We start from the raw sequence: 22,248 nt of genomic DNA on the forward strand, positions 1-22,248 counted from the left end.
CATTACTGATTTTTGTCATAAATAATACCTTTTAATCGTACTAGTATTGAGTATTATCTATAATTTGCCACAACCTACAACTCTACTGCTTACTATATTTTGATTCTGCTATAAACTGGTAACGTAAAATTTAGATATGACAACGCGCTTTACTCTCAATCATTATTGGTTCTACTATAGATGGTAGGATTACAAATAAATAGACAAAATTATTAATTCATTTATTTGTTTATTCAACAAGCGACGTGAACCCGCATCGTTCCTAATATTAATATTAAAACAATATACACAATTCTATTCATGGTTTATAAACGTTTTATCTATGAAAAATACTCCCCTTCACGAACTGTTATGGGTTGAAGGCAATAATCTTTCATTTTCTTCCTCCATTTCAAATAGTTCCTCAGTAACTTCCAGACTCCCTGTTTCCTTCGACATAGCCCGGTAAGGTGTGAAGACGCTATCTTCAATTTGTTCTGTGTCCTGTAAATTATGTCATCATTCAGTTGAGACAATCACTGACATGCCATTTGAATTAGAAATATAAATATATTCAAAAAAAATTATATAAAGGGTGATGAAATTTTTTTTTCATATAGAAAGGGAGGGTCTTGTGAAATTTTGTATGAAAGGTATTTAAATTCTCTATACAATGACCTCAACTTTTTGAATTCCAATAACCGGCAGCAGAGTTATTGATGTTTAAATTAGGGACTAGGAATTTCATAACTCAGCTTTCCTATTTCTGATTTTTTTTATAAATGTTCAATGCAGTGCTTGGATGCACAGACCGCGGCCCGCGGGCCGCATGCGGCCCGCCGGTCGAATACTGGTGGCCCGCCGACAGCAAAAATAATACTCTCGTACATTCGAAGAATATTTAATTCTATTCCAGAATAAAACCAAAAAAAAATATGTTCTAAAAGTAATTTGAATCTCGCGCGCGCGCTATTTGAATCTAGCGCTAAAAAATGCTAAGTAACATCGCTTGCCGTCTTTATATAGAGTTCAAAATAGTAGAAGTAGAGAAATCAAGAATTTTCTAGCGCGGTGTGAGCAAGCGAGATAGCAATAGTTCCGAATTCCGGATTGCTCGCGTAGGTACGAGTAGATACACGAAGCTTCCAGAGTAGCATGCGCGGTATAAAAGCCACGCTAACCGCAGACCGACAGTTCGGTCACAGTATACTATATACAGTAATCCCACTTCGGGTGATTTTTGGTTTGAATTTTCTACAGGCAGACCCAGGAGTTGCAGTCTCAGGTCTGCGCAAACGACGAGTTCAAGACAGGCACGCAATCAAAGCGTTTAAACACTGCTCAACACAACAAATATTCATATAAACTGCTCAAAAAAATACAGTCGATGAAAACCATGTTGGGCACCTAAGAAAATTGTACAAATGATAATTTTGCATTTGTGTAATATTCAAGTAACCCAGATCATTTCGACAATGATGAACTATGTTTCAAGTAGATTTTAAAAATTCATGGGATCGGATGTGACAAAATATACTTTAATTTCAACAAGAAAAAAGACAAGATGAAGAACGAGTTTTGTTATTCATGAACCATGATACTGTGCAAGAGCTCTCTAGTAGGAATAACGAGTCCCTGTGTGTATACAACCGTGATAGCATGGTCTGCATTGATGAGGAACACTTCAAAACGGTTCGCAGTTGGTTCCTTGTTCGAATCAGGCGAAGTCCCACTATTTGTCCTAGAGAGCTCTTGCAAAGTTGTTTCTTCAAAGTGAGAATCTTTGCAATTATGTCTGAGGCGACTTGGATTCCGAAAGGTTAACAGTCGTAAGGTATTTTTGATAGTCAAATTTACATTATATAAGAAGTTGCTGACTAATAGGACATGTTTCATTTAGAATAACTGTTTTTAATCTACGCAGCAACTTTTCGGTGTTGATTAGACATCTAGACTTGTATAGATTCAAATATCAACATTTGTCAATATATGTCCAGTTATTAGCTAAAGAAGTAGTTGTTTTCTGTCGGAAAACATATATAATGGTATAGTCAAAATGCATCTGGACTTGTCAGTGATTTTATTATCAATTTTTACTTGGATAAAAGCTGGAAGCAGCAAAACAACCTATTATCTTACAGTGTAAATAATTCATAACTTCCGACTCCGAAAACTCTCACATACATTTATAGTTAGTACATACATACAAAAAAATTATTTTTGTATGATTGAACACTACATACTTAATTACTTTTTTACTTCTTCAAGTCCTGAATAGTTACTACATAATTCAGAAAGAATAGGCTCTACAGATTCCTTAATCTTGAGTGATGAATTCGATTAGGAATATTTTTAATAATTGGTCCTTAATATAATCGAATCAGCAAACTCGTCCGCCATCTTGAATTCTCCAATCAATAAATGAATATGCTATATTTGGCCCCAAAAATCACTACAAAGAAATTTCGCATGGATTCGTACCATGGTTCATGAATAACAAAACACGTTATTTATCTTGTCTTTTTTCTTGTTGAAATGAAAATATATTTTGTCACATTCGAATATGAACATCTGCCGATTCCATGAATTTTTAAAATCTACTTGAAACTTAGTTCATCATTGCCCAAATGATCTGGGTTACTTCAATATTACACAAATGCAAAATTATCATTTGCACAATTTTCTCAGGTGCCCAACATGGTTTTCATAGACTGTTTTTTTTTTTAGCAGTTTATATGAATAGTTGTTATGTTGAGCAGTGTATACACGCTTTGGTTGAGATTGTAGTAGGGAGAAATGTCATTAGTGTCAAATACGTCATCATTATAAAAAATGAAACTCCTGGACACCGACATCAAAGGGACCGACGCTGAGTGAAACTACTGTATACAGAAATACTGTGGTTCGGTTTTAATTTGAGTGAAATGTCAACAGAAAGAAATAAGCGCGAAAATACAAAGCGAAGTAATAAGTGATTGAGAATAAATGCAGTTTAATAGTGTTTTGGGGAGGCAATAGTTCAAGTGTAGATTTTAACTCGACTAGCCGGTGTCATATATTTTGATCCACATTCAACGTAGATTTCCTGTTAACCCGTCAAGTGCCGTGTATAATTGTGTTATGAAATCGTAAGTAAAACTCTGTTATTAATTAGTGTTTCCCTACCTATTTAATCAATTTTAATCAAATTTAGCTTTAATGTTGGCCAAATATTAAAATAAAACAAAGAAATTACTATTTTTATTAGAATTTCTCCAACTGTAATAATTACGTCATTATTTCAGATATAAAATCTGTATAAAAATCTTAAAATTTCTGAGGAATTTAATCAATTATTTTTGATAATTTAAAAAAGAATGGGTAATTTAAGTAGATACTGTAATTGTTTTTAGGTGCTGTGTTAATCCTAGCCAGGATTAGAACGCAACATGGAGAAGCCAGGACCTAGTAAAAAACGTAAGGTTAAAGATGAAAATCGGCAGTTTCAAGAAATTTGGACTGAGAAATACTTCTTTGTATGGTCGCATAACAAAGTCATTTGTTTAATTTGCAAGAATTCTGTTGCGATTGCAAAGGAATATAATGTAAAAAGGCACTATGAAACGCAGCATCCTTCTTTTACCAAGTTTACAGGCGAATTAAGAAAGCAAAAAATGTTGTCTTTAAAACGGGAGCTTATTGGTCAGCAAGCTATGTTTACAAAACCCATTCAAGATTCAGAAACGGCTACAGAAGTTAGTTATGAAATTTCTCGAATGATAGCAAAGCGAAGTCGCCCCTTCAATGATGGCGATTTTGTAAAAGAATGCATAGAAATTGCCGCTAAGAAAAATGTGTCCAGAAGCAGCAAAAAAGTTTGAGAAAATTCAACTGAATCTTATGACTATCCAAAGACGAATTATGTCTTTGTCAGGTAATATTGCGGAACAATTAATTGAAAAAACTAAGATCATTGAATTTTTTTCATTAGCGCTCGACGAATCCACTGATATTAGTTCCACAGCTCAACTTCTCATATTCATACGAGGTGTTACTCAAGATTTTGAAGTCTCAGAAGAGTTATTCGGAATGTGTTCATTGAAAGGTCAAACCAAAGGAGTTGATATTCTCAATGTACTTTTGGATGAGTGTTCAAAAACTGATTTGGACTTATCAAAATTACCGGGAGTTGCGACTGACGGGGCTCCTTCGATGATTGGTGTCAATTCCGGGCGTTACTTTGCTGAAAAAGCATCTGCAAGGAAAAAACATAAATGCTGAAGATCTCATGCAGTTTCACTGCATTATACCCCAAGAAACCCTCTGTTCTAAAAACAATGAATTTCAAAATGTCATGAAAGTGGTAGTTTCGACTGTAAATTTCATAAAATCACGAGGACTCAATCACAGACAATTCAAACAATTCCTTGATGACATCGAAAGCGAATACGGAGATTTACTGTATTATATAGAAGTAAGGTGGCTAAGCCGTGGATTGACACTGGAACGATTTCTAAATTTGATAGAAGAAATTGGAATATTTTTGGCGGAAAAGCAAAGGGATGTCCCGGAACTTAAAAATACTGATTGGTTGTGTGATTTGGCTTTTTTAGTTGACATTACAAATCATTTGAATGTCTTGAACACACGGCTTCAAGGCAAAAATCAACTGACATCTCAGCTCTACTCTCATTTATCATCCTTTCAATGCAAGCTGACACTTTTCAGATCACAATTGAATTCTGGAAATTACAATCATTTTCCGAATTATAAGAAAATGGCTGAAAAATTCAACAAAACTGCGATTAATTTCAGTTATGTAGAAAAGCTAGATATTTTGATTCAATCTTTTCAAGACAGATTTTCGGAGTTTAAAAAAGTGAAACCTCTGTTGGACAGATTCAGCAATCCTTTCACGATTTCAGTTGAAAATGCGCCAGAGTCAATGCAGTTAGAAATTATCGACATTCAAAACGATCGAAATTCACGCAACAAATTCAACCAAGGAGACTTGCTGAACTTTTACCGCTACATTGATAAAAATATGTACGAAAAGTTGCGCATAAACGCTCTGAAATGTGCCAGCTTATTTGGTTCTACCTATACAGTGTCACCGATAAAGTCCGCATCAAATGGGAAACTTTTTTATTTATCGTTTTATGTGAAATTTGATTTTGGCAGTAGATTTTGCTTAAGAAATGATGTCAAAATGGCGTCTACAAAATAGGTCACGTGATTTCCTTAACCTGTCAAAATTGACATTTAAAAAAAGAAACATCGAAAAATGACATTATTCTTCAAAATATCCAAAAATATCGAAGGATAAAAACATTTTCTTTTGTAATTTTATACCCACACACCAAGTTTCAAACCCATAATAAGTATTTTATATTTTCACTATTTTTCCGCATTCCTGCTTTTTCTACTTATCAAAATTTAAGCACACCTGTACTAAATCATTTATTTTAACTAAACTCCTCACCGAATTTCTTTTTTTGTAATATAATAATATTTTAAGAGCCTCTTTGATGTCAAAAACAAATTTTGAAAAATAAAAGTTGTCAAACTTGATGCAAAGTTCATCTAGTTTCAATGGGACTTTCAAAACTATACAGTACTTGAGTTTTTTAATGAGCAAATGGCCTCACAATATGAATTAGAACAAAACGGATCATTAGGAAACATCATTTCGTGATTCTTGAAGCCCATTCAATAAAAGAAAAAAACTCATAGTATTTACATTTACCTACTCCGCTAACAACACTAATTTAAAAAAACTGGGTAGGCTGTGAAAAAATATGAAACTACATAATGTGTTTTAGAAAACGTCACTGTCACTGAATAAATTAATGCCCGTTAGTTCAATGTAATGTATGAAAATTAAAATAATTTTTTTTTCTTTACAAGAAAAAATTGAAATTGTGCTAATTTGTGGTGAAAACACATTGCATCGACAAGTGGCTGATATTTTTAACGCAAGACATCCTGGTAGACATGTACAGCAATCCGCTGTAAGTAGGATTTTAAAAAAATTTAAACTGACTGGTTCAGTTGAAAATACTTTTAAAAAACGTCATAATCCATCACGCAATAATGATGAGGTTCAGTTGGCTGTCTGCCTGGATGTCATTGAACAGGGAAAATCAAGTATTACCAATATTGTAGATAGAACTGGCGTTAAAAGAGAAAGTGTAAGAGCAATTTTACATAAAAATAAATTCAAACCCTACAAACCCAAATTTATAAATACCTTAAAGGAAACAGATTTCGATGTTCGACTAGATTTCTCTTTCTGGTACCAAGGAGAAGTAGAATTAAACAGAAAATTTCCTTACAAAATCCTATGGACCGACGAAGCTACCTTTACATCGAACGGCGTAGTCAGTTCCCAGAATTGTAGGTGGTGGGCTCAGGAAAATCCTCATTTTGTGATAGAATGTCGGGACCAATATTCATTTAAAACAAATGTGTGGTGCGGTGTTTTAAATAATCAGGTAATGGGACCATTCTTTTTTAGACACAATTTAACTTCTCAGGATTATTTGCAATTTCTAAATACTGAGATCAGTGATATAGTGGACAATATGCCGGTTGAAATAAGACACAGTCTGTGGTATCAATGTGACGGGGCTCCTATTCATAGTTCAAGACAAGTCAAAGAGAAACTATTAGAAATGTTTAGGGGCAAAGTTATTGGGCGAAATATGGAGCAAATATGGCCGCCTAGGTCGCCAGATTTAACCCCACTAGATTTTTTCTTGTGGGGTTACTTAAAACAAATCGTTTATAAACAAAGACCTTTTCGTGACGTGAATCACCTAGAAATTGTTATTAGAAACTCTATTTTAAACATAAACCCTGTGAGTATCAGCAACTCAATAAAAGATGTATCAAGAAGGACAATTATCTGCATAGAACGCGATGAAAGACATACAGAAATGTAGTGTATTTAATGTCGTGAGTCTTTTTTTCATGTTTTTTTGCTATTAGGTATAGGTACATGTTTATTTTCAGTTCCTTTTAATTAAGATTAAATTCCACTAAGATATTGTTTCCTAATGTTCCGTTTTGTTCTAATTCATATTGTGAGGCCAATTGCTCATTAAAAAACTCAAGTACTGTATAGTTTGGAAAGCCCCGTTGAAACTAGATGAACTTTGCATCAAGTTTGACAACTTTTATTTTTCAAAATTTGTTTTTAACATCAAAGAGGCTCTTAAAATATTATTATATTACAAAAAAAGAAATTCGGTGACGAGTTTAGTTAAAGTAAATGATTTAGTACATGTGTGCTTAAATTTTGATAAGTAGAAAAAGCAGGAGTGCGGAAAAATAGTGAAAATATAAAATACTTATTATGGGTTTGAAACTTGGTGTGTGGGTATAAAATTACAAAAGAAAATGTTTTTATCCTTCGATATTTTTGGATATTTTGAAGAATACTGTCATTTTTCGATGTTTCTTTTTTTAAATGTCAATTTTGACAGGTTAAGGAAATCACGTGACCTATTTTGTAGACGCCATTTGACATCATTTCTTAAGCAAAATCTACTGCCAAAATCAAATTTCACATAAACCGATAAATAAAAAAGTTTCCCATTTGATGCGGACTTTATCGGTGACACTGTATATGTGAACAAACTTTTTCAATACTAAATAATAATAAAACAAAAAATCGAAACCGCCTTGCAAATGAAAGTTTGGAAGCAGTTTTACGTGTTGCTACAAGTAAATTTGAGCCAAATATAAAAAAGATTGTAAGCACTATGCAGTGCCACGCTTCAAATTAATAAATTCTTTTTGAATTTTGATAAATTATTATCAATTCTTTATTGTCTTTAATTACTTATACTTCTGGCGGCCGGCCCGCCATCAGTTCATGATTTGCCCGAGTGGCCCTTAGTCTTCATAAGTCTGTGCAACCATGGTTTACAATATAGCAATGTTACCACATGATATAAGAAACGACCTGTATGGCCAACCATGGAATGCTATTTGAAGTAAACTAGTTTGCTACAACTTGGATTATTAGATTCACTGAAGTATCCCTGGTAAAAAATTCACTAACCTGCGCATCCTCTGAGCCATGGTGCTCTGGAGAATCACTCTCATGGTCAGAAGGTCTCATCACCAGATACAGAAGTAAATCAGATAATGAAAGTATTCCTATCACCTTGTCATCATCATCGACGACAACTAACCTATGAACCTGTAAAAAAAAGGTTTGGCATTTATTGTTTTCTCAAGATCGGTTTGTTTCATGAAACATAAAGACAAGAATGAGAATTGGAGGAAGGTCATTTTTACTTGAAATATCTACAACACTGTGTTGACAATGTGGTAGACATTTCTTTTGCACAGTTGATGCTTATTCATATCCATTTCTGAATCATACTATCTGGTGTAGCTTGTCAACAAATATTACCTAATTTTACTCTATTAATTCTTGTTCTTTTTATTGAATATACAAGCGAAAAGTTTGTAAGCTAACATAGAAAAAAATTTAAATAAAATTCGATTTTATTAGTTAACATTGTGGGATCTGAGAAAAGCTTTTGACTGTGTAAACCATCATTTACTACTAGAAAAACTTGATTGTGTGGTATCAGAGGATCAGCTTTAACATTCTTCCAGTCTTATCTCTCATCTAGAAAATAGGTAGTACATGTAAATGGTAATTTATCAGATGAAAGGTCTATGCACCATGGAATACCTCAGGGATCCATCTTGGGTCCATACCTTCATTTTATATAAATGACTAGTTGTTGCCCGTGGATTCACCCACGTAGAATTTGGTTTGCCCTTTCTATTACAATTCTTCATTTGGGGTCGAATCTGGGACTACTTCTGTTCTTATTATTTATTAATGACCTCAGTAATTATGTCGATTGTAATAAATTATTTTTTGCAGATGACTTCATTGAGAGTTTATGGCTTCATAGTTCACAATTGTAGATCTTTTTCAAACATATCTGCTCAATTTACCCTTTATGTAGCCTACATAAGGTCAAAATTAGAATATGGATCTGTTCTATGGTCCCCATTCTACAATTGCTATATTACATTAATTGAAAAAGTTTCCTAAAGTCGTTTCCTAAAGTTTATTCACTTCAAATTTTATGGTATCTATTCCGATAGGGATATTCCAATGAGATATTCCAATGAATCTCTTACCATAGCATTCAACATTGAAAGACTTGAATCACGCAGAAAACTTGCTGGAATAATTTTTCGGTATAAATTCCTGCACAACAATGTTGATGCTATGGAGATGTTATCTTTCATAAATTTCTGTGTGCCTCATTTTAGAACTAGAAGTACAAAAACTTTTTACAGCCGACTGGCCAGAACCAATTTGTACCTCAAGTCACCTATCTTTGGCATTTGCAATAATTTCAATTCAATTTCAAATTTGTGTGATATCAATTTTGATTCCCTAGAATATGTTGTTGACAGTGCATCTCAGTATTTCATGGACAATTTTTGATTTTCTGGTATATTTTTTTTTCATTTTATTTTATTATATTATAATTTTGTTATTCATTTTCTCAAATTATAACTTTGTAATTATAAGGATCTATAATCATTTTTCAACATACTTGGTTAACCCTGTAAATGGTTTTTAAAGGCTATGATTATTTTTTTTCCACCGTAGTGTGCGCTGGTCAAGCCCTATCCCCCGAAGCCCCGATACATTCGGGAGGGCGCGCCAGCATAATCAACCAATGACCACTCCCCACACCGTGGGGTAAGTGATCATTGAGTCCGAGAATCATGTGCCCTGAGCAAGCGCAGTGATCCAAGAATGACAGCCTTCTGCATCTGTGCGGCTAAGATTTCTGCCTTAGTGTGGCAAGCCGGTATGATTTTTAGATTCGAGAGTAGAGAAGACATCATTCCACCAAGGACTCCAACAATCAGAGCGACCATCTTGACAGAGTGATCTGGATAGAGTCTGCGGAGTTCGAAGAGAAAATCTCGATATTTTATCCGTTTTTCCTCCTCTTTTTTGACGATATTCGTCTCGCCAGGAGCTGAAAACTCCACGACAAATATCGTTTTGGTCTGGTGGTCGAGAAGGACTACATCAGGCTTATTAGCTTGTATGAGCCTGAGGGTGGGGAACGAATAGTTCCAATAAATTCGGCACTTCTCGTTCTCCACAACGGATTCAATATCCCCCGGAGCGTAGGGCAAACCTGTGTCTCGTCAATACCGTAAGAGTGCCGTAGATGGTAATATAGCACTCTTAAGGCCGCGTTATGTCGATGGATATAGGCCGAGACCGCATATGCTGGACATGCTGATATTGAGTGCACTAGGGTCTCGGGCGCCTCGCGGCAGGTTCTGCACCTTGTGTCAGGAACCTCTATACCCATCACGCGGCTGCGGTAGACTAAGGTGTTGAAGACACCATCCTGGCAAGCCATGATGAACCCCTCAGTTTCCGACTTCAGCCCACTCGACCTGAGAAAAGCAAACGTCAGGCGTGTTGATAAGCCAAGGTCTCCAATGTTATTGAAGAAGACCCCATGCAGTGGCTTATCCTTGTGTCTCTGCAGATGTAAGGTGATCTCTGCGGTTTTTATCTGAGCTTTTTGCTGAACGGGTTCCAACTCGGTGACAGAGTTGTGGTCACCTCGTTCAGAGTCGAAAACTATACCGAGTTTATCAGCTGCTCGGGCAGCTGCCCTGAAGAGAAATGCTCCAATTCCTGCTCTCATGGTCACAGACCATGCAGAGAAGGGGATCTGAACTCCTGACGACTTTACAGGCTGTATCCAGTACCATTATGTCACATGTAGACACTCCAAACTCAAAAGTCCACGGCCTTCCTGTTGTCGGGGGATGTACAACCGTGGAACGGACGATTTGGGATGCAAACTCCTATAGAGATGCATCATTTTTCGGGTCCTTACGTCGAGTTGATACAGCTCCTCCTGAGTCCACTTCACTACTCCAAACGAGTAGAGTAATATTGGAACGGCAAGCATATTTGTTGCAGCTACTTTGTTCTTCCCCGACAGTTCCGATGACCAGATCTGTCGAAGTTTGTGCTGATACTTGCCGCGGAGAGAGTTTTTCACTGCAGTTACCTCTTGTGAGTGGCGTTGTTCCACCCCGAGGTAAGTATACGTCTCTCCGGCATCCAGATGGTGTAAGATGCTTCCATCTACGAGCTGCACATCCTCTCCGTAGTCCCCGCATCGTCCTCTTTTGAGATGAACCATTGCACATTTGTCTATCCCGAATTTCATACCGATAGCATGCGTGTACTCTTCCACCACCCTCAAGGACTGATGGAGGTCCTTCTCTCCAGAGGCATAAAGTTTAAGATCATCCATATAAAACAGATGGGTGACCTTGTGCCTCCGGTTTCCGGGGGTGCCACAGTTATACCCTCGAGTCTTTCTGAGCGCAACGGATAATGGCAATAGTGAGATGCAGAATAGAAGGGGGCTGAGGGAATCACCCTGAAATACACCCCTTCTGAAAGTGACCCACTCCGTTTGAACTCTTGCTTGACCAGATTATGGTGAAGCGAGTTCGCCAAAGTGGTGTCAGTTGTTCAATGCATCTCACTATGTTGTCGGGTACCGCAAGGCATCTGAGCAAATGCAAGATGAGCTCATGCGAAATTGTATCAAATGTTAAAGGCTATGATTATTATTATTATTGTTATTATTATTATTGATGCTTATTTACGCTATACAAAGAACCCACCTGAATATTTCAAGATTCTAGGTTCACTAGCTTCGGCTGTACGTTAATATAAGAGTGTCAGTCAAACAATACATAATCTTCTCCTGAAGATGATCACTTCTACTAATTCTACTCCTACTAATATTATAAATGCGTAAAGTTTATGAGGATGAATGGATGGATGTAATGTATGTATTTACGTTTTTTACTTTTTCACGCCTGAACACCTCAACGGATTCAGATATAAGTTGGTATATAGATAGATCACGACTTGGAATAACACAAAGCGTAAGTTCCCATGGTAACGCGGGTAAAACAGCGGGGAACAGCTAGTATTATATAAGTGGGTACCTATTGACTGACTGACACTCTTATATTAACGTGCAGCCGAAGCTAGTGTACCTAGAATCTTGAAATATGCAGGTAGGTTCTTTGTATTGCGTAAATAAGCATCAAGAAAGGAAATCAGGAATTTCCACCCTCCAGCGGGAAAATAGGGGTTCCAAAATTGTATTGAATATTGTAACTACTTGTTCAAAATGGTCTGTCACGAAACTCAATGTGATGAACCAAATTCTGCGCGGGCGAAGCACCGGGCAACAGCTCTGCACTAAACGAATGTTTACTTGAAATTGTAAATATTTAATATTGTTTACAATAGTTTTTATTTTATTTTATTATGTATTTACTGTTACCTTGTCTAATTGGTTAATGTTGATGTGAAGCTAAGATCGTTATGTATTTGTGTGTATATATTAGTGTATATGTGTGTATACAGGGACTTTCACGACGAGAGTTCGTTAGGAATATACGGAGGACGATTCAAAATAAACACTTGAAATTTTGTGGTAATGGGTTTTACAAAATGGCCTTCTCAAATAAAATATTTTCAACTTCCGGTCTCTTTCCGTTATACCGGAAATTGAGAGCAACTTCCTTATTTCAAATGGAACACTATTCATTTTATTACATTTTTGAACTTCTCAGCACATTTTAGGCCAAATTTGTTAGTTTTCGAGATATTAATTTTTTTCTGAAAAATTTGACAGTTACAGCACCACTCTCGAAAAAATCATAACTCATAAACAGTAACAATTAAAAATGTCGAATTTCACAAAATCACACCTTAAGCATCAAGTCATGAACAGGTCCATCGAATTTTCGAAAATAATTTAAAGGGTGGTCGAAATTTCTACCTAAAACATAACATCGAGAAAACTGATGAAACACGATTTTTTCAAATGGAAACCATACACTATTCTATTATTTTTCGATACTACGAAAAAAATGATATCAAATTCATGAAGAATGTCCTATACCTAAAATACACCTCTGGCAAGATATATTCGATTTTGGGAAATATTTGAAATGTAAATCACTCCAAACAATTACAAACCAAGAAAATCTATGAGTTATGATTTTTTCGGAGTGGTGCTGTAACTGTCAAATTTTTCAGAAAAATATTAATATCTCGAAACCTAACAAATTTGGGTAAAGGCATTCTTCCCACTTCCCACCCCTAGTACTTCGTTTAGCAGGGAGAATTTGCCATAGGCAAAAAACACGTCAATTTAGATATCGAGGGGTAGGTTTGAAACCAGTACCAGTGGTATTTTATGTTTAACCTCCTTACTCCTAGCTACCCCCACTTAATAATTTTAAATAGACCCCCTATCATGTAACACATAATTTTAAAGATCTTAAAAATTCTCACTCAACCCCGTTTAGAAAACTGAAATTGGTTGATCCGTTGTCGTAAAATAAAGAAAAAAGAAAATTAATTATAATAAAAAATAAAAGAATAGCTATTGCAATTAAATAAATCTACCTTACTTTATTAGGTGTTCAAAATGTTCACCATTGGTAGCTACGCAAAAGTACAATTTATTCTCGAATTCCTGTCGGACTTTTGTAAATGTTTCATTATTAATTTATCTGCATGTGTCAGTAATCCTGGGTCTTAGATCCTGAATGTCCTGCGGGGAAGTTTTGTATACCATTGTCTTCAAATAACCCCAGAGAAAGAAATCCAATGGCGTTAAATCCGGAGATCTCGCCGGCCATTCTAGAGCGCCTCTTCTGCCAATCCATTTGTCGGACATGCAATGCGTAGTGTGGCGGTGCGTCGTCCTGTTGAAAATGTAAATTTTGTTCATCCAAGAGCGGGTTGTCTTCTTCATCAACTTGGCGTTCTAAGGACTGTGTTATGAGTGGATCGATTACAATTTCCAATAAGTTCAAATACAATTGACCAGTTGAATTTTCTTCAATGAAAATATGGCCCATTATTTCGTTTCCCAGAATTCCAGCCCAGACGTTAATTTTTTGTGGATATTGCGGATGATCCTCTCGAAACAAGTGTGGATTTTTATTATCCCAGTATCTACAGTTATGCTTATTTACAAAGCCATTAAGAAAACAAGTTGATTCATCACTGAAGCAAATATTTTTTATTAAATTCCTTACTGAGTTGCTGAAGAATAATCATTTTGTAAGAAAATAACTTGTTTAGTTTTAAAACTTTGTGTATAGAACCAACTGAAATATTTACTAACTCAGTGACTTTCGAAATTGAAGTAGTAGACTCAACGGCGAATTGGCCTACAATCTCAATCTGTGCAGTAACAAGGTCTAGAACATATCGGTGACTCACATTTTGGCCTGCATGCCTTTCATTAAAAACCCAGGTTGTCCTACGAGCACACCTATCTTCAGCACCATAAATAAAAATAATTTCATTTCTTTCTTGTAAAGTGTACACCATTACGATTTGTATTACCGTCAATGCAACTGACACCACTTGACAAACAGTTTAAAATCAGGAATAACTAATTCTGATAAATGTTTTCACCATTTAATTGTAACTGACGCCAAGAAGCAACTGTGTGCCCTTATCTCACTTTCAGCTAAAGCAAAAAACTCTGTGTAAAAAAGAGACATAAACATACCGTTATTGAGTCAGTGGTAGCGGTTCCATAAATTTTTGCATTTTGTTATAATTCATTTTCTTTTTGCCCAATTTTACGAGAACGGATCAATCAATTTCAGTTTTCTAAACGGGGTTGAGCGAGGATTTCTAAGATCTTTGAAATGATGTGTTACAAGATAGGGGTGCCATTTAAAATTATTAAGTGCGGTTAGCTAGGGTAAGGGGGTTAAATCTAAAATACCACTGGCACTGGTTTTAAACTTCCCCGTCGATATCTAAATTGACGTGTTTTTTGCCTACGGCAAATTCTCCCTGCTAAACGAAGTACTAGGAGTGGGAAGTTTTGAAATTAAGGCACTGTCCATACTATACTACACACATCGGAAAAGTCTAGGGATATTTTTATAATATACTAAATATCATAAAAATAAATGCATATAAAAATAAATGCAATAAATTCGATTAAATTGGTACACTCAACCACCCTGTAGATTTCTATGGGTTGAACAAAGCCTGCAAAAACGGTAACTAATCTTTTATCAAGTTTTTTACAAACTGTAGGTTTTCGGCTAAAATGAATAATCTGAAAGTGTCGAGTTTGTACATTCTATGCAGTTCTTGCTCAGCAATTAAACTGGAAATATTGTGCTTTAACATGGAACGCCATCACTTATCATTGGCTGAGATGAATAGAGCTGTAGGGCTTCTTCAAGGTGGCATGCGACAAAATGATGTAGCTCTTTGTTTGGGGGTCTCCCAAAGTGTTATCAGTCGATTGTGGCGGCGTTTCCGTGAAACTGGCAGTCCAGCCGAACAACATCCAGGGCAAGGACGCACTACAACTGCAGTTCAAGACCGATTTTTGGTCTTAACCGCAAGAAGACAACCGACAATCACAGCACCTGAGTTGGTTAACGTGTTGCAGCAGACGCACCAGGTAACCATTGGTCGTGATACTGTCAGAAATCGATTGCATGAAGCAGATCTCCACAACAGAAGGCCACTTAGATGTCCACCTTTGTCGAGAGGCAATCGCGGTAGAAGATTAGAGTGTTGTCAAGAACATCAAAACTGGGATGCAAATGATTGGGCCACAGTTTTGTTTACAGACGAATCCAGATTTGGATTTCATCCAGATTCTCGTCGAGTAAGACTGTGGAGATGACCTAGAAATAATGAACGTTTGAGACACGTCCAGGAAGTCCACACATACAGAGGTGGTACAGTAATGCTATGGGGCGGAATCATTATCGGCGGCAGAACCGATCTCGTTTTTCCAAATCGCTCCCTCACAGCTCGACAGTACCTCGACACCATTCTTCTACCTATCGTCCGTCCGTTTGCTGGTGCTGTTGGTGAAAACTTCCACCTAATGCACGTTAATGCTCGTCCACATGTCGCGCGTCTAGTGACTGACTGGCTCACCAACGAAGGAGTTGATGTATTGCCATGGCCAGCACAATCACCGGACCTGAATCCCATCGAGCATGCGTGGGACATGCTTCAACGAAGAATTACTCCGCATATGGGGACCATTCACACAACGTTTCAATTGAGAGAGCTTTCAATCGCTGAATGGGCAAATGTACCTCAACAAGACATTGACAATCTCATTTTGTCGATGCACGATAGATGTAGGGCCGTAATAAACCAGCGTGGAGGCAATACTTTGTACTGATTCCATTTTTTTTTGTATTATGATTTTTTTTCGGGGTGCCAAAGAAGAGCCATATTTTTTTTTAGTTTTGCTTATATGCGCACTCAGTATTTTTGACCATTTAATAAATTTTGTTGTAAGTTACATTCGTTTAATATAATCACCCGTCAACTTTTTTTTCCCTAAAGCGATCTAAAAAAAATTACCTATTACCATTTTTAAAAATATCCCTAGACTTTTCAGATGTGTGTATTTGTAGTTACTTTTTTATATGTATCAAATCAAGATTTTATTTGACGTATCCCATCTATGTAATGAAGCACAAAGGATAAATAAATTCCGTTTACCTATCCATCAATCACAGATTTACTCAGAACTCAGAATTTTAATGACCTTAATAAACATACCTCCGCCTTCATGATTTTCTCCATTATAGAATATAAAGTTTCATTCAATTTGCATTTGTGCACCCCCTCAAACCATTCGTTTCTGTGTTCATTAGCCTTCTTCAGAGAAACGTCCAAATCATTATAAGTCTTTTCTGCAGCTAAGTTCTGAAAAAAAATAGATTCAAATTTAAAACCATGGTAAAACTGGTACTTCTGATGTAGAATGAATCCCAAATAAGCAGTTTTTCCAATCACAAGCACTACAAGAAAATCCTTGTAGCGATTCACATTGGAAATGAATTGTTGAAGATTAAATCCATTTGGAGAAACGTTCTCAGGAAGTTTATTCCACATAAACGCAGTTCTCCATATGGAAGAGTTTTTGAACAGTGAAGTTCGAGGTATAATGAGTTGAACCTCGAGACGATGAGCAGCCACAGTCCGTCGCGTATTTCTGATATGTACCGCTCTTGGTGGAATCAAATGTGTCAAGTAATTTGAACACCTCCCGTGAAAGTATCTATAGAAGAGAGACAAATCTCAAACCTTTCTTCGATGTTCCTGGGTATAAAGGTTGCGGGCGGATGGCTTTTTTCTGGATGGAATCCAGCAACTTTGGGGTATATTTGGGGGCAGAGCTCTATACGTGAGAACAATACTCCAAAGAAGCTCTGATCTGAGCTTCATAAAGCATCAAGAGTTGCTGAGGTGTGTACAGTTTTCTGGTTCGGAACAGTGTTCAAAGCTTTTGAGAAGCAGCCTTTGCAATTCCAGCGACATTATTGTGCCAAGATATATTACTGTTCATTTTAAATATTTGGGAGTAATTCTAGATTCCAAACTGACCTGGCACCAACACTTGGACAGGATAAAGAGGAAAGCGGAGGTAGCACTGATGCTCGCCAGGCGCACCTGTGGAAAAACATGGGGGCTAAAACCAGACATGGTATATTGGCTATACACTATGGTGGTTAAACCCATGATAACATACGCATCTCTGGTCTGGTGGCCAAAGGTGAAGCAGGCGACCACCATCAACAAACTAGGCAAGGTGCAAAGACTTGCATATTTGGGAATGACGGGAGCAATGAGAACTACCCCAACAGCTGCATTGGAGACACTCCTGAATCTACCTCCTTTACACTTTTTGATAATGGGGGAGGTCAGGATGGGCAAATTCAGACTGGAAAACAACTACAAAAGATCGGACCGAACAGAAATTTCGGAACAAGTGGGGGAGCACATATTGAGTATGTGGACGGACCACATGACACCGAAGTACACTTTTAACACAAACTTCACGGCCAAAATCATAAGCCGTGGACAGTGGAAAACTATTAGTCATCCTGAAAACATGTTTGAAAAAAACACCTGGTATACAGATGATCGAAGACAAAACATGGAACGGGAGCTGGAATATACCGAGCTGATAGAAAACTAAACTACAGCTATCCGCTAGGACTATACACATCCGTCTTTCAGGCGGAAGTGTATGCTACCTTGCAGTGTGCAAGGCTTATTAAATTGAGACCTCAATATTTTAACAGACAGCAAGAGCGCACTAGGGGCCCTGACAAACCCGAAAGTGACATCAAAACTGGTCTGGGAATGCCATGAAGAACTGAATGAACTTGCAAACAGGAACAAATTGACTTTGTACTGAATGCCAGGGCATTCATGAATCACAGGTAATGATAAAGCTGATGAATGCGCTAGACGCGGATCATCAGCTTCATATAAAGGCTGATTCATGGTGGATGGCACATTAGACGTTTCTGGTGAACCAGACAACGGATCACTTTGAAAATTTAATGAAGGGCATATTCGGACATTCTCTAGCCAACTAAAATATTTTCGACAATGCGGTGTTGCCGCTTCTATTAGAAAGCAGTACCAACTTTGATTTTTCAAATGGAACACTCTGTATATAATATTATTTTTGGAATCTCCAACAATTGCCCGACAACTTTTTTTGATATTTCCCTATACCTATCTGTTACCGTTTTCGAAATAAAAATTAATTTCAATTTTTTTCTTCGAAAATCATGACTTCTAAAAATGCCGATATCTTTTAGTTAAGAAGTACTGAGATATCGAAATTTGGTTTGGAGTTAGGTGATACTTGGACACTTCCCACACGTCAGCCTAATCTCCGTTACTTCAATACAGGGTGGTAAAAAAATACAGTTTTTTCGTTTGCTTGAAAAAGCTGCTGAAATTTGATTATTTTAAATGGAACACCCTGTATATTATTGAAAATTCGAAAAGCTGCTGAAATTTGCTTTCTTTCTATGTATATCATACCTATACCTAACAAGTCAAGTTTCGGACTTATGAACATTTATTTGTGAAAATGTCCCTTCAGAATGGTATTTCCATTCGGTATTTGGTAAGCAGGCAATGATTACTATTTGACAGTAGCGTTGTGACATTCTCCTAATAATATCGACATTTTCGTCACTTCAGAAGTTGCAAATACCTTCAAAACGATGGAACAAAACTATTCAAACGAAGTTCTTATGAATTTGTTTATTATTTTTGGACAGTGTGACGAAATTATCAGCAGAACATGTAGAAAGTTCAATGAAATGTATCCGAATCTACCGCCAATGAACCTCAAGAAATTTATACGAATTCAGAACAATTTCAATGCATTTGGATCAACTTTAAAAGCACCAAGAAACTTGCCTCGACCCGTAACTTTCGAAGACAACCAGATTAATGTCTTAGCATATTTTCACGCATTTCCCGAGTCATCGATAAGAAGTGCTGAAGAAGATTTGGGTATAAAATATTCATTGGTTCAAAGAATCTTGCGAAGACATAAAATGCATAATTATAAATTTACCAAAATTCAAGCAATGAAGCCTCAAGATACTCAACAGAGAGTAGAATTTTGTGAAATGTTGTTGACACGCATTCAAGAAGATCCACTTTTTTTAAATAAAATTATTTGGACTGATGAATCGAAATTTTCGAGAGAAGGGATTTTCAATAGAAAAAATCGTCATTATTGGTCCAGTGAAAATACTCACGTCACAAAAGAAGCCGGATTTCAAGAAAAATTTAGTTTTAATGTCTTCTGCATGTTGATGGACAACAAATTGAGGTACGTGATATACGAGGAGTCATTAACATCCAGAAGCTACCTGAATATTTTGGAGACAGTTTCGTGGATAATCTGCCACTCGAAGATTATCGAAACTGTTGGTACCAACTAGACGGAGCTCCTGCACATTGCACAAGAGAAGTGAGCGCAGAACTGGATAGACTATTTGACGATCGGTGGATGAGGCGCTTGGGACCATGGAATTGGCCAGCGAGATCACCCGATCTTAATCCATTAGATTTTTATTTGTGGGGAATGTTTAAAGAAAAAGTTTACAAAATACCCGTGAGTTCGAGAGATGAATTGTTAGAAAGGATTGCCCAAACATTTGAAGATTTGGATCCCAATGAAATCAGATCTGCCACCACGAAAGCAGTCAACACCCGCATTTTAAAGTGCTTGGAAGTGAACGGCCAGCGATTCGAACATATTTTGAAATATTCCACATGATTGTTTTACTTTTTTATAATTATTCATATCAATATTTCCAATTTCAAGTTTCTTGGTGCTTTTTTAAAGTTTATCCAAACATATTGAAATTGTTCTGAATTCGTATAAATTTCTTGAGGTTCATTGGCGGTAGATTCGGATACATTTCATTGAACTTTCTACATGTTCTGCTGATAATTTTGTCACACTGTCCAAAAATAATAAACAAATTCATAAGAACTTCGTTTGAATAGTTTTGTTCCATCGTTTTGAAGGTATTTGCAACTTCTGAAGTGACGAAAATGTCGATATTATTAGGAGAATGTCACAACGCTACTGTCAAATAGTAATCATGGCCTGCTTACCAAATACCGAATGGAAATACCATTCTGAAGGGACATTTTCACAAATAAATGTTCATAAGTCCGAAACTTGACTAGTTAGGTATAGGTATGATATACATTGAAAGAAAGCAAATTTCAGCAGCTTTCCGAATTTTCAATAATATACAGGGTGTTCCATTTAAAATAATCAAATTTCAGCAACTTTTTCAAGTAAACGAAAAAACTGTATTTTTTTACCACCCTGTATTGAAGTAACGGAGATTAGGCTGATGTGTAGGAAGTGTCCAAGTATCACCTAACTCAAAACCAAATTTCGATATCATAGTACTTCTTAACTAAAAGATATCGGCATTTTTAGAAGTCATGATTTTCGAAGAAAAAAATTGAAATTAATTTTTATTTCGAAAACGGTAACAGATAGGTATAGGGAAATATCAAGAAAAGTTGTCGGGCAATTGTTGGAGATTCCAAAAATAATATTATATACAGAGTGTTCCGTTTGAAAAATCAAAGTTGCTACTGCTTTCTAATAGAAGCGGCAACACCGCATTGTCGAAAATATTTTAGTTGGCTAGAGAATGTCTGAATATGCCCTCCATTAAATTTTCAAAGTGATCCGTTGTCTGGTTCACCAGAAACGTCTAATGTGCCATCCACCGTGAATCAGCCTGTATGGAAGTAAGAAATTACGTCAAGAAGAATATGACAAACATCCAACACGAAACCTGTACAAACTAGTACAGGGAACGAGACTGATGGAATGAGTGTCATGAGAAGATGGGAGAATAAATGCAATGAGCCCAAGAGGTTGCAGTGTTTCCTGGAGACTTGGGCTAAATGGACAAGTCAGACAGCTCCCAAGGTACCAAAAAAAAACCTGACAAACTTATCGAAGCAGAAAGTGGAACTGTCTGACCTGACCTTATTATATCCGGTTCAGAGACATCTATCTTCTTGGAGAAAATCTGGTTACTTTCACCCCAACTCGAAATCACATTTAGATCCTTATTAAGAAAATATGAGTAAAAATATTACTAGCCCTTATGATCCATTAGTACATCTAGAAAATTTGGGCGTGGATGAGAACCTATCTCTGTATGACACCAACATTAATTAATTAATTGAAGTCGTGATGAACATTAAAAACAAAAATACTGCAGGCTACGATAACATTTCGATCAAAATAATACAAAACCTTCCTCCTAGTGGCCAAAATGTACTGGCTTCACTGATAAATTTATCCTTTCAAACAGGCATATTGCCTTTTTTTCTAAAAACCTCTGTGGTCATTCCTCTGCATAAGGGTGGAGATTCTGATGATCCCTCTAACCTCCACCCTATATCTCTCATACCAACCATCGCAAAAATCATTGAAAAACTTGTCAAAAAACGACTACTTGGATTCATAAATAAGCATAACATTATCAGTGAAAATAAATTCGGCTCCAGAATAATAAAAATACGCACTATGCTATTTTCTCATTTCTGAATAAAGTTTATTGTGTGATAAATGTCGGTGAAAAGACTGCCGCAGTATTTTGTGACCTGTCAAAGGCATTCGACTGCGTTGATCACAAACTACTACTGAGAAAGCTTCAACGTTACGGATGCAGAGGAGTAACTCACAAATGGTTCGATTCCTACTTAATGGGACGGACGCAAATGGTCAAAACATCTCAACTTTCAAAAAAAAAGGGAAATTAATTCTGGAGTTCCACAAGATTATGGGT

General features: G+C 36.5%; 1 protein-coding gene across 7 annotated transcripts in view; it reads right to left on the reverse strand.

Annotated features, from left to right (window-relative positions):
• Positions 1 to 206: 206 nt before the first annotated feature.
• SNF4Agamma (SNF4/AMP-activated protein kinase gamma subunit) overlaps positions 207 to 22,248 on the reverse strand; it is a 143,871-nt gene continuing 121,829 nt past the window's right edge. For all 7 annotated transcript variants that reach the window (XM_074176641.1, XM_074176640.1, XM_074176635.1 and 4 more), the window contains 3 exons: positions 16,655 to 16,801; positions 8,027 to 8,167; positions 207 to 483 (listed from right to left, as the gene is read on the reverse strand). In XM_074176641.1, the coding sequence (XP_074032742.1) occupies positions 340 to 483; positions 8,027 to 8,167; positions 16,655 to 16,801 (432 nt within the window). In that variant the 3' untranslated portion in view covers positions 207 to 339. The remainder of the gene's footprint in view (positions 484 to 8,026; positions 8,168 to 16,654; positions 16,802 to 22,248) is intronic.

This window comes from Leptinotarsa decemlineata, unplaced genomic scaffold (genome assembly GCF_025532065.1).
Source record: "Leptinotarsa decemlineata unplaced genomic scaffold, Ldec_3_MD MMD2_tig00001973_RagTag_RagTag, whole genome shotgun sequence".
NCBI lineage: Eukaryota > Metazoa > Arthropoda > Insecta > Coleoptera > Chrysomelidae > Leptinotarsa > Leptinotarsa decemlineata.